Source organism: Zea mays, chromosome 7, assembly GCF_902167145.1.
Source record: "Zea mays cultivar B73 chromosome 7, Zm-B73-REFERENCE-NAM-5.0, whole genome shotgun sequence".
NCBI lineage: Eukaryota > Viridiplantae > Streptophyta > Magnoliopsida > Poales > Poaceae > Zea > Zea mays.
Genome location: NC_050102.1, coordinates 32,852,357 through 32,871,588, shown reverse-complemented (window position 1 = coordinate 32,871,588; position 19,232 = coordinate 32,852,357). Strand labels below are relative to the sequence as shown.

Genomic DNA, 19,232 nt, shown 5'->3' with positions numbered 1-19,232 from the left:
ATCCTAAGAAATACTTCAACTCCCCCATCATAGACATCTCGAATTTTTGAATCATGATCCTATTAAATTCTTCACAAATAGATTTGTTAGTAGACTCAAATATAATATCATCAACATAAATTTGGCATACAAACAAATCATTTTCAATAGTTTTAGTGAATAGAGTAGGATCGGCTTTACCAATTTTGAATCCATTAGTGATAAGAAAATCTCTTAGGCATTCATACCATGCTCTTGGGGCTTGCTTGAGCCCATAAAGCGCCTTAGAGAGTTTGTAAACATGGTTAGGATACTCACTATCTTCAAAGTCGGGAGGTTGCTCAACATAGACCTCTTCTTTGATAGGTCCGTTGAGGAAGGCACTCTTCACGTCCATTTGGTAGAGCTTAAAGTCATGGTGAGTAGCATAGGCAAGTAAATATTCGAATTGACTCAAGCCTAGCTATGGGTGCATAGGTTTCACCAAAATCCAAACCTTCGACTTGTGAGTACCCTTTGGCCACAAGTCGTGTCTTGTTCCTTGTCACCACACCATGCTCATCTTGTTTGTTGCGGAAGACCCACTTGGTTCCTACAACATTTTGGTTAGGACGTGGAACTAAATGCCATACCTCATTCCTTTTGAAATTGTTGAGCTCCTCTTGCATTGCCATCACCCAATCCAAATCTTGAAGTGCTTCCTCTACCCTGTGTGGCTCAATAGAGGAAACAAACGAGTAATGTTCACAAAAATGAGCAACCTGAGATCGAGTAGTTACCCCCTTATTAATGTCTCCTAGGATGGTGTTCACGGGGTGATCTTGTTGGATTGCTTGGTGGACTCTTGGGTGTGGCGGCCTTTGATTTTGCTCATCCTCCTTGTCTTGATCATTTGCATCTCCCCCTTGATCATTGCCGTCGTCTTGAGGTGGCTCATCTTCTTGATCTTCTCCTTCATCATCTTGAGCCTCATCCTCATCTTGTGTTGGTGGGGATGCTTGCATGGAGGAGGATGGTTGATCTTGTGCTTGAATGGGCTCTTCGGATTCCTTAGGACACACATCCCCAATGGACATGTTCCTTAGCGCGACGCGTGGAGCCTCTTCATCATCTAATTCATCAAGATCAACTTGCTCCACTTGGGAGCCATTAGTCTCATCAAACACAATGTCACAAGAAACTTCAACTAGTCCAGTGGACTTGTTAAAGACTCTATATGCCCTTGTGTTTGAATCATATCCTAGTAAAAAGCCTTCTACAGCCTTAGGAGCGAATTTGGATTTTCTACCTCTTTTAACAAGAATAAAGCATTTGCTACCAAAGACTCTAAAATATGAAACATTTGGCTTTTTACCGGTGAGGAGTTCGTAAGATGTCTTCTTGAGGATTCGGTGTAGATACAACCGGTTGATAGTGTAGCAGGCGGTGTTGACCGCCTCGGCCCAAAACCGATCCGAAGTCTTGTACTCATCAAGCATAGTTCTTGCCATGTCTAATAGAGTTCTATTCTTCCTCTCCACTACACCATTTTGTTGTGGCGTGTAGGGAGAAGAGAACTCATGCTCGATTCCTTCCTCCTCAAGAAAACCTTCTATTTGTTAGTTCTTGAACTCCGTCCCATTATCGCTTCTAATTTTCTTGATCCTCAAGCCGAACTCATTTTGAGCCCGTCTCAAGAATCCCTTTAAGGTCTCTTGGGTTTGAGATTTTTCCTGTAAAAAGAATACCCAAGTGAAGCGAGAATAGTCATCCACAATAACTAGACAGTACTTACTCCCGCCGATGCTTATGTAAGCGATCGGGCCGAATAAATCCATGTGGAGAAGCTCCAGTGGCCTGTCAGTCGTCATGATGTTCTTATGTGGATGATGAACACCAACTTGCTTCCCTGCTTGGCATGCGCTACAAATCCTGTCTTTCTCAAAATGCACATTTGTTAGTCCCAAAATGTGCTCTCCCTTTAGAAGCTTGTGAAGATTCTTCATTCCAACATGGGCTAGTCGGCGATGCCAGAGCCAACCCATGTTAGTCTTAGCGATTAAGCAAGTATCGAGTTCAGCTCTATTGAAATCAACTAAGTATAGCTGACCCTCTAATACTCCCTTAAAAGCTACCGAATCATCACTTCTTCTAAAGACAGTGACACATGTATCCGTAAACAGACAGTTGTAGCCCATTTTACATAATTGAGATACGGAAAGCAAGTTGTAATCTAAAGAGTCTACAAGAAAAACATTGGAAATAGAGTGGTCAGGTGATATAGCAATTTTACCCAATCCTTTGACTAAACCTTGATTTCCATCCCCGAATGTGATAGCTCGTTGGGGATCTTGGTTTTTCTCGTAGGAGAACATTCTTTTCTCCCCAGTCATATGGTTTGTGCACCCACTATCGATGATCCAGCTTGAGCCCCCGGATGCATAAACCTACAAAACAGATTTAGTTCTTGATTTTAGGTACCCAAACAGTTTTGGGTCCTTTGACATTAGATACAAGAACTTTGGGTACCCAAAACACAAGTCTTTGATCCCTTGTGTTTGCCCCCAACATACTTGGCAACAACCTTGCCTGATTTGTTAGTTAGCACATAGGAACCATCAAAAGTTCTAAATGAAACATTATGATCATTTGATACTTTAGGAGTTTTCTTCTTAGGCAATTTAGCATGGGTTGATTGCCTAGAACTAGATGTCTCACTCTTATACATAAAAGCATGATTAGGACCAGAGTGAGACTTTCTAGAGTGAATTCTCCTAATTTTGTGTTCGGGATAACCGGCAGGGTATAAAATGTAACCCTCGTTATCCTGAACCATGGGAGCCTTGCCCTTAACAAAATTGGACAATCTTTTAGGTGGGGCATTAAGCTTGACATTGTCTCCCTGTTGGAAGCCAATGTCATCCTTAATGTCAGGGCGTCTCCCACTATAGAGCATGCTTCTAGCAAATTTAAATTTTTCATTTTCTAAGTCATGCTCAGTGATTTTGGCATTAAGTTGAGCTATGTGATCATTTTGTTGTTTAATTAAAGCTAGGTGATCATGAATAGCATCAACATCAATATCTCTACATCTAGTACAAATAGTAACATGCTCAACGGAAGATGTAGAGGGTTTGCAAGTATTTAATTCGACAATCTTAGCATGCAAAATATCATTCTCATCTCTAAGATTGGAAATAGAAGCATTGCAAACATCTAGTTCCTTAGCCTTAGCAATTAATTTTTCATTTTCAATCTTAAGGCTAGAAAGAGAAGCATTCAATTTGTCAATCTTAGCAATTAAGTTAACATTATCATTTCTAAGACTAACAATAGAATCATCACAAACATCAAGCTTCCCAACCTTAGCAATTAAATTGGCATTCTCATTTCTAAGGTTGGAAATAATATCATGGCAAGTGCTTAGCTCACTAGTTAATTTTTCACATTTTTCAACTTCTAGAGCATAAGCATTTTTTACCTTAACATGCTTCTTGTTTTCTTTAATTAGGAAGTCCTCTTGGCTATCCAAGAGTTCATCCTTATCATGAATAGCACTAATTAATTCATTTAATTTTTCCTTTTGTTGCATGTTTAAGTTGGCAAAAAGAGTAAACAAGTCATCCTCATTATCACTAGAATTAGCCTCATCACTAGATGTTGCATATTTAGTGGAGGATTTGGATTTCACCTTCTTCTTTTTGCCGTCCTTTGCCATGAGGCACTTGTGGCCGACGTTGGGAAAGAGGAGCCCTTTGTTGACGGCGATGTTGGCGACGTCCTCGTCGGAGGAGGAGTCGGTGGAGCTCTCGTCGGAGTCCCACTCCTGGCAAACATGGGCATCGCCGCCCTTCTTCTTGTAGTACCTCTTCTTTTCTCTCCTCTTTCCCTTCTTGTCGTCGCCCCTATCACTATCACTAGATAATGGACATTTTGCAATAAAATGACCGGGCTTACCACATTTATAGCACACTTTCTTGGAATGGGGCTTGTAATCCTTCCCCTTCCTTTGTTTGAGGATTTGACGGAAGCTTTTGATAATAAGCGCCATCTCCTCATTGTCGAGCTTGGAGGCGTCGATGGGAATTCTACTTGGAGTAGAATCTTCTTTCTTCTCCTCCGTTGCTTTGAATACAACGGGTTGTGCTTTGGGTACGGAGGAGGATCCGCCTTGCTCGATGATCTTTTTAGAGCCTTTGATCATTAGCTCAAAGCTCACAAATTTACCTATCACTTCCTCGGGAGACATTATTTTATATCTAGGATCACCACGAATTAATTGAACTTGAGTAGGATTAAAAAAAACTAGTGATCTTAGAATAATCTTGACCATCTCATGGTCATCCCATTTGGTGCTCCCGAGGTTACGCACTTGGTTCACCAAGGACTTGAGCCGGTTGTACATCGCTTGTGGCTCCTCCCCTTGGTGAAGCATGAATCGACCGAGCTCCCCCTCGATCGTTTCCCTTTTGGTGATCTTGGTCACCTCATCTCCTTCGTGCGCCGTTTTGAGTACATCCCAAATCTCTTTGGCGCTCTTCAACCCTTGCACCTTGTTATACTCCTCTCGACTTAGAGAGGCGAGGAGTATAGTGGTGGCTTAGGAGTTGAAGTGCCGGATTTGGGCAACTTCGTCCGAATTGTAGTCCTCATCCCCTACGGATGGTACCTGCACACCAAACTCAACAACGTTCCAAATACTTGTGTGGAGTGAGGTTAGGTGATGCCTCATTTTGTCACTCCACATGTTATAATCTTCACCGTCAAAAACCGGTGGTTTGCCTAATGGAACGGAAAGTAATGGAGTACGTTTAGAAATGCGAGGGTAGTGTAGGGGAATCTTACTAAACTTCTTGCGCTCATGGCGCTTAGAAGTTACGGACGGCGCGTCGGAGCCGGAGGTCGATGGCGATGAAGAGTCGGTCTCGTAGTAGACCACCTTCCTCATCTTCTTTTTCTTTTCGCCACTCCGATGCGACTTGTGTGAAGGGGATTCTTTCTCCTTCCCCTTGTTGCGGGACTCTCCCGATGGAGCCTTCCCGTGGCTTGTAACGGGCATGTCGCCGGTCACCATCTCCTTCTTGGCATGATCTCCCGACATCACTTCGAGCGGTTAGGCTCTAATGAAGCACCGGACTTTGATACCAATTGAAAGTCGCCTAGAGGGGGTGAATAGGGCGAATCTGAAATTTACAAAGTTTAAGCACAACTACAAGCCGGGGTTAACGTTAGAATTAAAATCGAGTCCGAGAGAGAGAGAGGGGGGAAAACAAATCACAAGTAAATGGAGAGTGTGACACGGTGATTTGTTTTACCGAGGTTCGGTTCTTGCAAACCTACTCCCCGTTGAGGTGGTCACAAAGACCGGGTCTCTTTCAACCCTTTCCCTCTCTCAAACGGTCACTTAGACCAAGTGAGCTTCTCTTCTCAATCAAACGGGACACTAAGTCCTCGCAAGGACCACCACACAATTGGTGTCTCTTGCCTCGGTTACAATTGAGTTGATCACAAGAAAGAATGAGAAAGAAAAAGCAATCCAAGCGCAAGAGCTCAAATGAACACAAGTCACTCTCTCACTAGTCACTATTTGGTTGGAATGATCTTTGGACTTGGGAGAGGATTTGATCTCTTTGGTGTGTCTTGTATTGAATGCTATAGCTCTTGTAAGGTGTAGGAAGTCTGAAAGCTTGGATGCTATGAATGGTGGGGTGGTTGGGGTATTTATAGCCCCACCCACCAAAAGTGGCCGTTGAGAGGCTGTCTGTCGCATGGCGCACCGGACAGTCCGGTGCGCCAACCATGTCACCCGACCGTTAGGGTTCGATCGTTGGAGCTTCTGTCTTCTGGGTCATCGGACAGTCTGGTGTTGCACCGGACAATCACTGTACACTGTCTGGTGCGCCTTCTGGCGCTGCTCTGACACTGGCGCGCACTGTAGCGCATTGAATGCATTTTGCAGACGATCGTTGGCGCAAAGTAGTCGTTGCTCCGCTGGCACACCGGACAGTCCGGTGGTGCACCGGACAGTCCGGTGAATTATAGCGGAGCGGTTCCCAGAATTCCCGAGACTGGCAAGTTTGGAGTTGGATTCCCTGGTGCACCGGACACTGTCCGGTGTGGACACTGTCCGGTGTGGATTCCACCGTTAACTTTGCTCCCTTTGTTTGAACCCTTTCTTATGACTTGTATTGGTTTGTTGTGAACCTTTGGCACCTGTAGAACATATTTTCTAGAGCAAACTAGTTAGTCCAATAATTTGTGTTGGGCAATTCAACCACCAAAATTCTTATATTGGAAAAGGTTTGACCCTATTTCCCTTTCAGAGGTCCCGCGAGTCTCCCTCAGCGTCCCATACTTCGGGACAGGCGGCCGCTGATTCGGCCGGATGGGGAGAGGCATGTAACTTTATGTTCTTCACTCTTGTTCATATTATGTGTTCAAAATCATAATATAAACTAATACTTATTATTTATCACTTGGATAGGTCTTGGACGGTTGTGGATTATGCTGGGGGTCATCGTCGCCTCCCCAATGGCATCCTTGGCCTGTTGTGCAGGGAACACTTCCCTAGACTGGTTGAGTACGCCGGAGTGACGGGCCCAACCTACAGCTTCGACCACTACGTCGTCGCCCCCGATGCAGTAGACCGGGACGGCCGGGAATTCAATAACAAGGCAGAGCGGGTGAAGCAAGAGCTGTGGGTAAGTCTTAGTATAATGTAAAATATGTCGCATTCGTTGCAAATTCTTGAAATAATGTATGGATACATCGTTTTTGTATGCATGATTTCTTCAGATGCGAGGCTGGATACGAGGCTAGGGCGGATGTGGTGGCCACCATGAGCTGTAAGAAGCTCATCGTGGACATGCACTATGAGGCTCGTATCCAGGCCATCGTCAGCTACCACGGCTCCGTCCTTGGGGAGAAGGTGACCAAGCAGCAAGCCCGAACCATGTCGTTGACCAAGGACTAGTACCTGCAGGTAAAGTCATGCATGTTTGGTACCAGTACTCCATGCATGAATTTTATTTTATCTTCTCATATGCACTTTACGTGTTTACTTTGTAGATGATTCCATATTGGTGCGCCGCACATCCTCTATGCGGGGAGCAGATGGTAGATAGGTGGTGCTCGCCTGAGTGGGACGAGGCGCACAACGCTAGCCGAGAACGGCGTATGATGATGCAAGGTCCCTCCCACCACCAAGGCAGCCGGAGCCTAGGCCAATATGCAGAAGCATGGGTAAGCCATCTTTTTTATTTAGGTATATAGCACTGGATTAGATATTATTTCTAACAATCTCGTTGGTTTTGTTGCAGTCGGCGTCACATGGTGGCCGGCCTTGCTCCATCTTCTCGGCCTATGCTATGGCCCATAAGGGCAAGGCAACGTCCGATGTCACCTACAACCCAGATGACAGGCCCGAGGCCTATAGCAACCTCGCCATCTACAGCCACCTTCATGACTACACCGCCATGGCGCAGGAGGTCCATGGCCCAGAATATGATCCGAGCACCGAGCAGATCGACCCCGATGTGCTCATGAGGGTCGGAGGAGGCAAGAGACATGGGCGGTACTGGATTGCCGATGGGGCAATCGACTCGTCCTCCACTCCCACTCTATCTCAGGTGCGGGCAAGGAGCACGGGCTCGAGTCCAGCCATACGACCTCGGCACGACAGCTCACAGCTTCGCATACAGCAACTCGAGGTTAGTGCTTTTGTAACTCGTCATTCCTTGAGTTATATACCTTCTCTTTGAGTTACTATAACGTTGGCTTGTAATATTACAGACCCAGCTAGAAGAAGAGAGGAGGGAACGCCTGGCAAATCAGCAGAGGATGGCGGAGATGTTTCAATACATGCAAAGCCTTGGCGTCGCACAGAGTTTCGCTCCGCCACCTCCATTGTTCCCTACAATGGACCCTGCTCTATTCCATACTCCTGTGAGTATCAAAATTTATTTAGATGTTGGTAATGCATCTGGTATAACACATGCAATCTCTTCTCTATGCAAGGCCAATCTGGGGCGGCATCCAACAACCCTCATGAACTGCTCAGCCAAACGCAGCACCAGTCCAACCGCCCACCTCAATGAGAGTTATGTTTTTAGTGTTCAGACTACAAAACTTATGTTGAATACTTATGTCAGAGCTTTAGACTTATGTGTTCATACTTCTGAACTTGTGTTGATACTTCTGAACTTGTGTTGATACTGTTTGTGTTGAGAACTTCTGAACTTATGTTTGTATATTAATGTTTGTGTTGGATATTTATGTCTGTGATGATCTGTGATGTATATATGTGATATCTGTGAAATATCTTTTGTTTGGATGGATGGAATAGGAAAAACAAATAAAAAAAGGTGTGTACTAGTCACTTTGCCGAGTGTGACACTTGGCAAAAAGGTGATTTGGCGAGTGTCAGGACCATAGCACTCAACAAAGAACCAAGACCTGGGCATCGGTATAGGTTCTTTGCCGAGTGTGGTGGCTCTGGGTACGCTTTGCCGAGTGCCCTATACAGCACTCGGTAAAGAATCTGACATGGGGACCCGCTGACGGATTCTTTGCCGAGTGCTGGCCGACAGACACTCGGCAAAGGTTACTTCTTTGCCGAGTGTATTAGGAGACACTCGGCAAAGGTAACTCCTTTGCCGAGTGTCACCTAGGACACTCGGCAAAGACGCCGTCTTCGTCACCCCGGCGTCGTGACGGCGGCTTTTCTTTGCCAAGTACTGCGTGCCCGAGAAAAAGTACTCGGCAAAGAAGGCTTTGCCGATGTACTGTGTGCCGAGCCCTCTTTGCCGAGTGCGACACTCGGTAAAGCCTGTGTCGAGTGTTTTTCAGGCTTTGCCGAGTGCTTCAGGCACTCGGCAAAGCTGTCGATTTCGGTAGTGAATGAGAGGGATAGATCCTACATTATTTAAGGTCTGTTTATAATTTATTTAGGGTTTGTTTCGAGCAGAGGGAACCTACATTATCTATGTGTTTGGTTTCTTGTATTTGCTGGTGCTTGCATCGCGGGATACAATGAGCTGGTGTTTGGTTGTTGTCAACCAGGCTCTACGCGTGCAAGGTGTGTGTTTGGTTACCTGTGTGCAGATGTGGAACCACGCTCGCACGATACTTAAAGCACTCTGGTCCATGCTCTGCAGGCACGAGCAAATTGGTCGCATCTCTGGAGCCAGGCTCCCGCCGGTCTAGCTCATGCAGCCAGACTACGGCGAGAAGCCAACCAAACAGGTAGTATATGTTTATGACTATTATTTTGTTATTTAATGATTCAATGTAGGTTAGCTTGAGTCGAGGGTGCTTGTCTCCAAGATGCACTATGTCAGCACTCATGACCTTCCTTGCAGACAACTCCAGGTAGTCTGGTAGTGGGGCTCGGTCAGCAAGGTGCAAACTGTACATTTTTGTACCTTTGATGTAATTAGTACCTTTTGTCATGTCTCACTATACAATTTTCTAAGACAACTCTACAAGATTACAAGAGCAATGTTCTAAAATTTTTCTTTTAATGATAACTCCGCGACATCGTTAAGTACTACAATAATATTGTTGTGCTATGCAAGAGTTATTTTAAGTTCAACTTCGCAATGTAAGTTTTATTTTGACACAGAAGAAAAAATGGAGACATTACCTTCTGATGTATGTTTGCTAAACATTAGCTTATGCTTTGGACCACTGTAGCGCGCCTTAGTGTGTGTTTGGTTGAAGAGTTAACTAGAATTGAGCGGTTCTATTTCAGTTTTTGAGAATGGAGTAGTTTTTATTCTGCGTTTGGCAAGCTGAACAGAGCTGACCTATTTTTTGTTTGGTTGAAGAGTAAAATAGAGCGGAACTGTTGCATACTTTGTTTGGTTGGATAGTCATATGAGTGTAGAGGGGAGGAGAGAGCTCGCGTTCGATCATTTGGTAGAGCGGGAGTATTCTAACTATTTATAGTAATTTTCTATATAGACTCTAGGAGCCGCTCCGCCTAGGACTGGGCGTTCGGGTTTACCTAAAATTTCGGGTCGGGCTTTTCAAATTTTTTATATTTCGGGTTTTCAACGGCTGAACCCGTACTCGTACCCGAAATTTTGAATACCTGTAATTTTCGGTACCACAAATTCAGGTTTGGGTAAAATTCAGGTACCCGATGTTATAAATCATATACAGGATAGGTGGACAACACACTACAGCACATAAAGTCATAAACCAAGACTTATCAGCTATTATAAATAATCACATAGTCTCATGCGCTATCAGTTTACTACACAAAATCACAAATTCAAATCACACAATCACAGTTCTCCTCACAAATTCAAATCACACAATCTCAGTTCTCACTTCTCAGGCACTCGGTTGTTGGTCCACTCGGTCGACCGGCTCACACTTCACAGGCTAAGGCAGCTCGGCATGGGCCCGTGGGTCGTGGGGCTTGGGGCGTGGGCGTGGCCTGCCAGGCGCAGGCGCCCATGCGGCACTACCACGGCAGCTCATACCAGGTTTTAGTAATTTCGGGTTTTATTGGGTAGTTCAGGTACTGCGGGGTATTACCCGATTAGAGCCAAATTAAGTTCAGGTATTTAGTTTTGTTACCCGTTGATACCATTCGAGTATTAGGCTTCGGGCTAAATGGGTACAAGCTCGGGTATTTCGGATTTCGGTCTTCGGGCTTGGGTTTTATGTCTAGATCTAGCTTCATCTCTTTTTTATTGAAAACCAAACATTAAAAAAAATAGAAATAGAGTCGCTCTATTCTTCTTACTCCTCAACCAAACGCTCGAAGGCGCCAGATGTTCCAGCTAAATCTAAGCCAGATGTTCCAGCTAAATCTAACATTGCCGACGTTCGTGAGCATTGTGTGCTCTGGTTTCGCTTCAACTTGAACAGGCTCGGCAATGCAATTCTTTGCCAGTGCTAAGGTTACCGATGTGCACATGAAACGGTTCGGAGAAACAATGGAAGGGTTGTTTTAGAAACACTAGAACAGGCGGCGCCCTTACGGGCGCCCTTAAGGGATGATGCAAAATTTGTACAATGACGTTTGTTTAAGAAATAAAACAGTACAATATCACACAAACAATATTATATCTGCTAATAGATTTGAGATTAACGTTTTGTGCTTATGCTGGATTATCTAATTAATCTGAGCCCTTTAGAGATCTTGGTAATGGTCGGCAACTGCCGGTTACTTGTGTTCCAGCGCCACCGGTAGAGGAATCGACGGCAGCACCCTTCCAGCGAGTTTTTTGGAACCGTGGTGTCCCAATCTCTGGGCTTCTTAAAAATAGTATTCCCAAACTTGTAATTAGAATAGTAGTATTATAACAGCTGGCTCTTTGTTCTTTTGCTATCCTCTCCAATTTTAACAACTCTAAACAGGCATCAACCGTAACCATGGAGCAAAACGGCTCTTCCATTCCTCTGTGTTTCACTCCCAGTTGCCGGCTCCCGGCTCTACCTCGTCGGAAATGGATCCTCCACCGTCGGACCCGACGTTGTTTGTCCAACCTCACGAGTTCGTCGCCAACCTCCATGGTGAACTCCGCAGAGCAGGCAGTGGGCGACTGGCACAGTAGCACGCGTCGCAGCTTGCTCTTCGCGCATCTTGTTGCTCTCGTATGTCGAGCGTCATCAGCCAACCTCGTGTGTGTCGTCCATCTTGTTCCTCCAAAGAAAGAAACCGAAGAACGATGCGAGTAGCACAAATGAGATTGGGATGGAGATGAGGTTTGTGAAGCTCTCAATGCAGGCCGTAGAGGCCGCCATGGACGAGAGGCGGAAGTCTGCTGCAGGCCTTGAGGCCTTCGCGGAGCCGGAGCCGCCGACGTCATCCTCCTTGTCATCGGAGGACACCGACGACGTCATCCTCGCGGCACGGCGATCAACTGCAGCAACCCGAGATGCTGCCAGGTCGGAGGACACCGACGATGTACTTCAACGTGAAGGAGTAGTCTGGGTTGGGCAGCGGCTCCGGGACGGTGGTCTCCGGCGAGAACATCCGGCGCACCTGTCCTCCCAGTAGCCCCGGCCTGCTGCCATGCCTGCCCAGTGCAGCAGCAAACCGTCGAGCACCTTGCATGCGGCGCGCGGCAAGTCCGGCGTGGAGTAACGGGATGTTCTTCAACGACATCTTAGGTTCCAAAAAACTCCCTTCCAGCGCCACCGGTTAATAGATTTGATTCGGCTCTCCGGCTCCGCTAATCATCATTTCATATCTTTCGTCCCATTCCCGACCAAAACAAAAAACTGTACAATCCAGCTCGTGCGAGCATCACTGCCACTTGCGCGTGTCGCAGAGGTAGCACCCTTCCTGCGCGACGTCGGAGACCTGCACCCCGGCGTCATAGACGCGGCCGGCCTCCCACCGGCGCGGCAGCACCTCCGACTCCGCCCACACCCACTTGCCGTCGTAGCCACCGGTCACCACCAGCCGGAACTACAGCGGCGCCTGCGCCGTGCTCCACGCCGGCCCGTGGTCCCGCGACATGAACCGCCAGTTGGACGACCCCACCTGCCAAAATCCAACCACACGCACGCGCACGACGTCATGGAATGGAAGGCGACGATGAATTCGAACCGGCTTGCTGAGTGCTGCGCAGTTCAGCAGAAACCGAAAGATGAATCAAATTCCACAGAAACAGACGAATCGTTTGAAACGCACAAGGCAGGGGTACCGTTGAGGGCGAGCGAGGAGGCCTGGTAATAGGTGGCCCTGGACCGGCGCACGCAGCGGTCGCAGCCGTGAGCAGGAGACGGGGCGGCGGAGAAGACAAGGAGCAGGAGGACGAGGGGCAGGCACGCCGCGTCTCCGTCGACGTCCACGAGGCACTACCACCACTTCATGAGAAGATCGCCCACCGTGCCCACCGTGGTGTACGAGGACGCCGCTGCCGCCGGTGGCTCCCTCGTCGTCGGAGGGGAAAGAGGGGAGTCTCTGGAGTGGTACTCCACCGTCAAATAGTCGCTGGCTCCAGCGGCCATGGCCGTAGGCGGCTACACGGCATGGACGACAGTGAGGAGGAGGCGACGGCAGCGTGGGCGCGTGAAGGAGAGGAGGCGCCGAATCGACGAGCAGAGGGCAGAGAAGCGGCGGATCTCTAGGGAGGCGACGTTGAAGGGAACCGCGGGGGAGAGGACACGTTCACGGACTCAGGACACCGCTGCTCAGAGCTGCGTTAGAATCCGATTTCGTGTCCGCGCTCTAACACGTGTCAACGCCTGATACGGGACACTTCCGTGGAGTGCGGACATGGCTTCAAACGGGTGAGGTTTTAATAACTTAGATAAATGCTAATACTATTTTCTACATACTTGATAAAACTCAAAAAAAAATTGACTGGCTTCAAACCTACAATCACATTCTTTTGGGGACAAATGGAGTAAAAAAAAGAGATCCCAAATGTGATGCTAGCCTTGGTAGTTTCGCGTGTTTTTGGATTGGCGCCAATTCCATTTTTTAGGATTATATGGAACAATTCGAGCACTCATGCTCGCACGCTTTAATTTTATATATATCTATTTATTTTGCAAATAAATAACACGAGCACGCGTCGTGGCCACAAAAACAGTCTGGATCAGAATGTGGAAATCACAAAACCACCTCCCTTGAGACCACAGGATACAATATCTGAGTCACGACAGAAACAATGAACCGGATACTGCTATGGTCTAGTTATACATTTGAGCCATGTTTCGACCTCGTCTCGACACGTTCTGCTCCACTTGTTGCACAATATAGATGGAAACCTTCTCCTATGCCCTCGAAAGAGAATATCCAGACGCATACTGCATACCACATTGCTCCATCGCTCGGGTGCCTAAGGTTGTACAGCTTCTAGGAGCTTCTCATACACTTGCCGTGCAGACAAATCCTCAACCTTAGAGCAAAATCCCAAGTATATTTTTAGAAGAGAAACAATAGTAGATACATGTAAAAAAATTGCGGGAAAGAAAAATAATATAGGATTCAGTTCAGTGCATCAGAACTGGATACTATTAGCAGTAAGAACTCACAATTAGAAGCTTAGATTTGTTATTCCATCCTCTTTGAAGGGTCATCTGAGTCAGTCTTAGGCCAAGAACCTGCTTTCACAAGCCATCAACATGGACATCTTCACATAACAAGGTTGAAAATCGAAACTGGTTATTGTCAAAGGCTAAAACCTTCCCAGTTATAAATAAGCCCCCTACTGGAAAATGGCTGCCTCAGAATTTAGACTACCAACTAAATTTGTATAAATTTATAACCAAGGGCATACTTCTTTGTATAATTTGAGCATAGATTCAAAGACATTTTAACCTACACTTATTGCATGTGATGGCACGCTGGAGCAATCAGAATATCACTTTTTACAAGGCTCAAAGTGCACAATACCACACCACAATAAGATTAGAGTGTCATTGAAGAAAATCACCTTGCCCATAAATTCTAGCAACTCACTGTTAGCTTCCCCTCGAGCAGCAAGGGCAGCTACCGTTACTCGAACGTCATCAGCATTCACTCCTGAAAACACACAGAATTCTGTCAACACATTGTATGCACCAGTGAACTCAAAGAAATAGTGCACACCAATGTCCAATCTACAATGTTTCACATGAAACTGTCAGTGCAGCCATGTACAACTTTTCATCATAAACATTGCATGTTGTAGTTTCAAAAAAAAGATAGCATACTACATTGTTAAAAAATGCATACTTGTTATTGCTGAACGTTGTGCCCGGTCTTCCACTTCAATGGCTACTTGGACAAGTCCACCTTCCAGTTGTGTGATGCAAGGAGGTACAGGAGCATCCTGCAGTTTTACGATCATTAGACCTAGAAAATACAAGCAGGTTGAATTTAGCTAAGGACTTTCTGCTGATGCGGTATATACATGTGGATTTGTCTCAGCAGCAACTGAACTCAGTGCTCCGTCAATAACGTATATGAAAGGGGCAACCTCCAGATCCTCTTCTGATCGGTAACAAACAAAAAGGTCACATCCCACACAGCTCATGCGAAACTGCTTTTCAAGCTTTCCTTCACCACTGCATGAAATATATAATTACATAATCACCACAATCTGAAGTATAACATGGTAGTCACTTTGGAATAATAACCCTGAAGGCTTGTTTGGCTGCACACCTGGACTACAATCCATCCCAATGCATATGTATGAGGTGGATTAGGATGGAAATTAACTAGATTTTAATCCCAATCCACCGCAATACATGTGAATTAGAGTGTAGCCAATCAAGGCCTGAGGTGGGTTCTTTCAAAGGAGTATGCATATAATTGCAGATCATGTTACATAAATAATTCCCATAGTGTATAATAATCCTGCTACACTATTGAAAAATCTGTAAACATATTGAATTGATGAGGCCACAAAAAGATTTGTTTCTCCTAAAAGAAAGTGGTGCACACATGTAGCCAAAATACCACCCAATTTCTTAGTTACATACTATCTGACAACTTAAGATATTCACCAGCATTTAGAATTTACAGAAGAACGTACAAACACAAGACATTAGATTTGATAATCAGAACATAGTTACAATATAAGTGAGGTGAAGAACTCCAGTACGAGTATGAGGGATATTATTATACCGTTTCAACATTACTTTTCCTGCCTCCTTAACATTTAGCCTTGAAAGATGCTTAGCCTTGTCTAAAACATGTGCTCTGTCAGTCTTTCGCTTGGGCATTTTCTGCAATTGGGTATCTTCAGAACAAACATATCAGAATGGAATATACAAAAAAATCATTCTCGAATTGTTTATACTAGTACTTCCTAAAAAAACAGTAGCAATTCCTAGTGACACAAATTAAGAAAAATCTGCTGCTGATGATGAAGCATAAACTTTAAAAACGTTTTTGGAACATGAGGTTTTACAAAATTTGTCTACTTTTAGCTTTTAGTCTATTTGATGAAAGTATTAATCAGCCTGCTATAAATTAGATTTGCATGATTTGTTCCCTTCACTCGCTGGTACAATTACATTTGTGCAATACACACACTAGATGCAGACTAACTAGACTAGTGCTACAGTACCTCCACAGCTAGAATACAAACGAAGAAAATTGAAGTATGCAGAGAAATGTTGTCGTGTGGTCTAGAACTGGTAGCTAATTTTTTCCTAGATAAAAACTATCCCCTCCTCGAAGAGTTCAAAGCTGAATCTTCCGCTTGAATTTAAGGACCCAACCTCCCTTAATTCCTAGCAGACTACCAGATCTGAGAAAATTAAGCGAATGGGGGAGGAGGAGCTGACCGGTGATGAGGACATGTGAGGCGCAGTGCTTGCAGTAGTATACGAAAAGGTCGGACTCGGGGCCCTCCGGCAGTGCGTCCTCGCTCGAGTAGGTGTGTGTCGTCCGCTTCGGCATCGCCCTCCCCTCCGCCGCCGCCGGGATCAAGAGGCGAGGCTTTCAAGGTCAGGCCTTATGGGGCAAGGGATATTCAGGCGGAGGCAATCGAGCGGCGGCGACCGGCGACGCCAGCGCCAGGCTGGATGAGGGATTCGAGTTCGAGCTGTCGCCTCCGAGAAAGAAAGGAGCGTCGGAGCCACGAGAGAAGAAAAATTGATAGCAAACTTCTATATCACTCCCTATATTACTCTCTTTTTAAAACTCTATTACGACAACAATTAATATGCAATCAGACCTTATATACAAGTGTGTTAGTACGTTAGATTATGATCCAACTGTAAATATAATCCTGATTTATTATGAGGTTTTCTATAAATCTGCACGAGCTGGTAGTGGAAAGGTTTAAGGTGCCGTTTGTTTCACGTATTGGTAACGTAACAGGTAACTAATAACGTTAAATCATGTTTGTTTAAATCCAACCGTAATCGATACTACACTACAAATGAATATCGCCTTATTCAAATTTATTAAAAAAAAACTTGACCTGCGGGGGTAAGACAGCCCCCGAGCATTGTGTTAAGAAGAAGACCTTCTCACACAGGTCAAGAAAACCCCCGAACCCCTGCCCCACCCATACACAGCGGCATCGAAGTACATGTGAGAACGACCACGACCGGGGCTAAGCCTTAGACCTGTGCTTTGGAGTGGGACAGACGAGGGGATTTTTTTAACCACAGCCTGAAATTCGCTCCCACGAGGAGTCGAACATAGGACCTGAGGAGTGCTACTCAGACCACCTAACCAACTCAGCTAGAGGCCCTTTCGCCGATATTTAAGTGTGAATCGTTACCATTACTATTTACGTTACATTTCGCGAACCAAACAGCACCTAAGTGTTAAATGTGATATATAGTTGGATCGTGATCTAACATATCAGTAGCCTCGCTTGCATGCTACACATATGGTCTGATTGCATATTAGTTGTTGCCCTCTATTATATAAATAATGCAATAAATTATAAAACAGTTATAAGGTTTGCTAGAGATGAACTTATGTTGTGCTCAACACATCTTACATCTGGTCATGTGAAATATTATTTTCACTCTATATAGTATTATTTATAGAGTATATAGTATTATTTATAGAGTGAAGATTAAAATAAAAAAATAAAATAAAATAGGTTAATAGTATTCCTAGAGATAGGCTTGCCTCTTGGGTTATGACCACCAGATCGTATAAATAGTATTGCAAAACATTGTCCTGTATTTGGCATAGTGGAGCTTAAAATAGGATCGGAGGATGAGTAAGTTGTTAGATATAGTCTCCCAGGTCCAACGAAGCTCCTGTATCGCCCCTACTAGGGATGTAAATGGTACATATATTATTCGTTTGTATTCGAATTTGATCCATCTGAGATGGCTGAGATCTAATTTGTATGACTGTATCCGAGTTCGGATATTTAATATTTGATCAATATCTTATTTATATACATATTTGTATACTCAAAGTTGGATATATATATATAGGATGTCGATATTCATTCAAATCTATTTCACACAACCCGATAATATTCATATATGGTCCGAATTCAAAAAGAAAATATAAAACAAATATGTTACGAGTAATATCCGTCCATATCCAATCTGATTACATCCCTACCCCTCAGACTAGCACCAATAAGGACCTCTAAAGGGTTCTGTAATGTAACGCTTTGAATTTGAGGGGTATAATTTTTCTTCTCCAATATTTACCAAATTCAGGCGTTACTCTCTTTTCTCTTCCTGTTTCGCTCCTTCTTCCAAGCTTCAAAGCAGTATAGTGACTGGTGTCCGTATCACGTGTAAACAAAAACCTAAGTTGTATGGTTGTTGCATCATGCCGAAGCATATTTCTTTTGTCTGATGTTGTGTTTAATCACGTGTCCGTCTCGTTTCGATTTTCGATTCGTGTTTTTCTTTCGATTAGTGGTTGTGCGTGCAGTGGGTTTTCGGTCTGGCCCGCGGCCCGGCCCGCGACCCGAGTACCCGACCCGGCCCAGCCCCTGGCGCCCCCACCTCCCCCCATGAGCGCCCCCTCCCTCTCTCTATCTCATTTTCGTTTCCAGCGCATCAACTTCATCTCCCCTCTCTTCCACCTCTCTTCCACCTCCTTTGCCCTAGGTGTGATCCGGTGGATGGTTGTCGCGATCGTCGAGCCCCGAGGTGAGCTTCCCCCCTCTCCTCTCCCTCTTCCTCCCTCCCCCGCGTGCCCTCTCCCTGGCCACGCGTCGCCCTCCCCGGTCGCGCCCTCCCTGGTCCCCAGCCGCGCCCTTCCCCGGCCCGCGCGCCGTCCCTGGCGGCGTGCCCCCGGCCGCGCGCCCCCTGGCCGCACGTCGTCTCCCGGCCGGGCGCTCATCCCTTGGCCGCGCGTCGTCTCCCGGCCGCGAGCCCGTCCCCTGGCCGCGCGCGTCGTCTCCCGGCCGCGCGCCCCTGGCGCCCTCCCCCGCTCCATGCGCGCAGTCTCGTTCCCGCACGCGTAGCCCTAGCGTGTAATGTTTAAAATTCAGTTTGATTAGTTTTAATTTTAGTTTAATTTATGTGCTGCGTCACGCGATTCGTCGTGCGACGATTCAGTTTAATTTTAGATTATTTAGTGTGCTGCGTCGCGCGCTTCGTCGTGTGACGATTCATTTTATTTCAGATTATTTAATGTGTTGCGTCACGTGTTTTGTCGCGTGACGCTTTACATCATTTTCATATTTAATTCAAGTGTTCTGTTGCGCGCTTCGTCGCGCGACGATTCGTTTAATTTCATTTAGTCTAAGTGTTGTATCGCGCGTTTCGCCGCGCGACGACTCATTTTATTTTCAGCTTAGTTTGTGCGTGCTGTCACGCGCTTCGTCGCGCGGCAACTCGTCCTAGTTTTCGGTTTAGTTCGCGTGTGCCGTCGT

The 19,232-nt window shown here is 45.7% G+C and overlaps 1 protein-coding gene and 1 pseudogene across 4 annotated transcripts; both read right to left on the bottom strand.

Moving 5' to 3' along the window:
- Positions 1 to 11,035: 11,035 nt before the first annotated feature.
- Positions 11,036 to 13,089, bottom strand: LOC111258500 (uncharacterized; annotated as a pseudogene). Its single transcript, NR_151596.1, has 2 exons — positions 12,614 to 13,089; positions 11,036 to 12,463 (listed from the first exon to the last, which is right to left on the bottom strand). The product of NR_151596.1 is annotated as an uncharacterized protein (transcript).
- A 361-nt stretch (positions 13,090 to 13,450) lies between these two features.
- Positions 13,451 to 16,623, bottom strand: LOC100193457 (uncharacterized). Of its 3 annotated transcripts, none has more exons than XR_555340.4 (7): positions 16,207 to 16,571; positions 15,542 to 15,656; positions 14,826 to 14,979; positions 14,648 to 14,744; positions 14,367 to 14,455; positions 13,966 to 14,063; positions 13,451 to 13,829 (listed from the first exon to the last, which is right to left on the bottom strand). XR_555340.4 is itself a non-coding variant. In XM_008652676.3 (7 exons), exons 1-7 carry the CDS (start codon positions 16,319 to 16,321, stop codon positions 13,770 to 13,772), a joined length of 699 nt encoding a protein of 232 aa, XP_008650898.1. In that variant the 5' UTR covers positions 16,322 to 16,623; the 3' UTR covers positions 13,451 to 13,769. The 3 variants fall into 3 exon arrangements, 2 of the variants coding, with proteins under 2 accessions (XP_008650898.1, NP_001152637.2); XM_008652676.3 differs by having other exon boundaries at positions 13,966 to 14,034; positions 16,207 to 16,623; NM_001159165.2 differs by having other exon boundaries at positions 13,460 to 13,829; positions 13,966 to 14,034; positions 15,542 to 15,642; positions 16,207 to 16,521.
- Between the last annotated feature and the right edge of the window lie 2,609 nt (positions 16,624 to 19,232).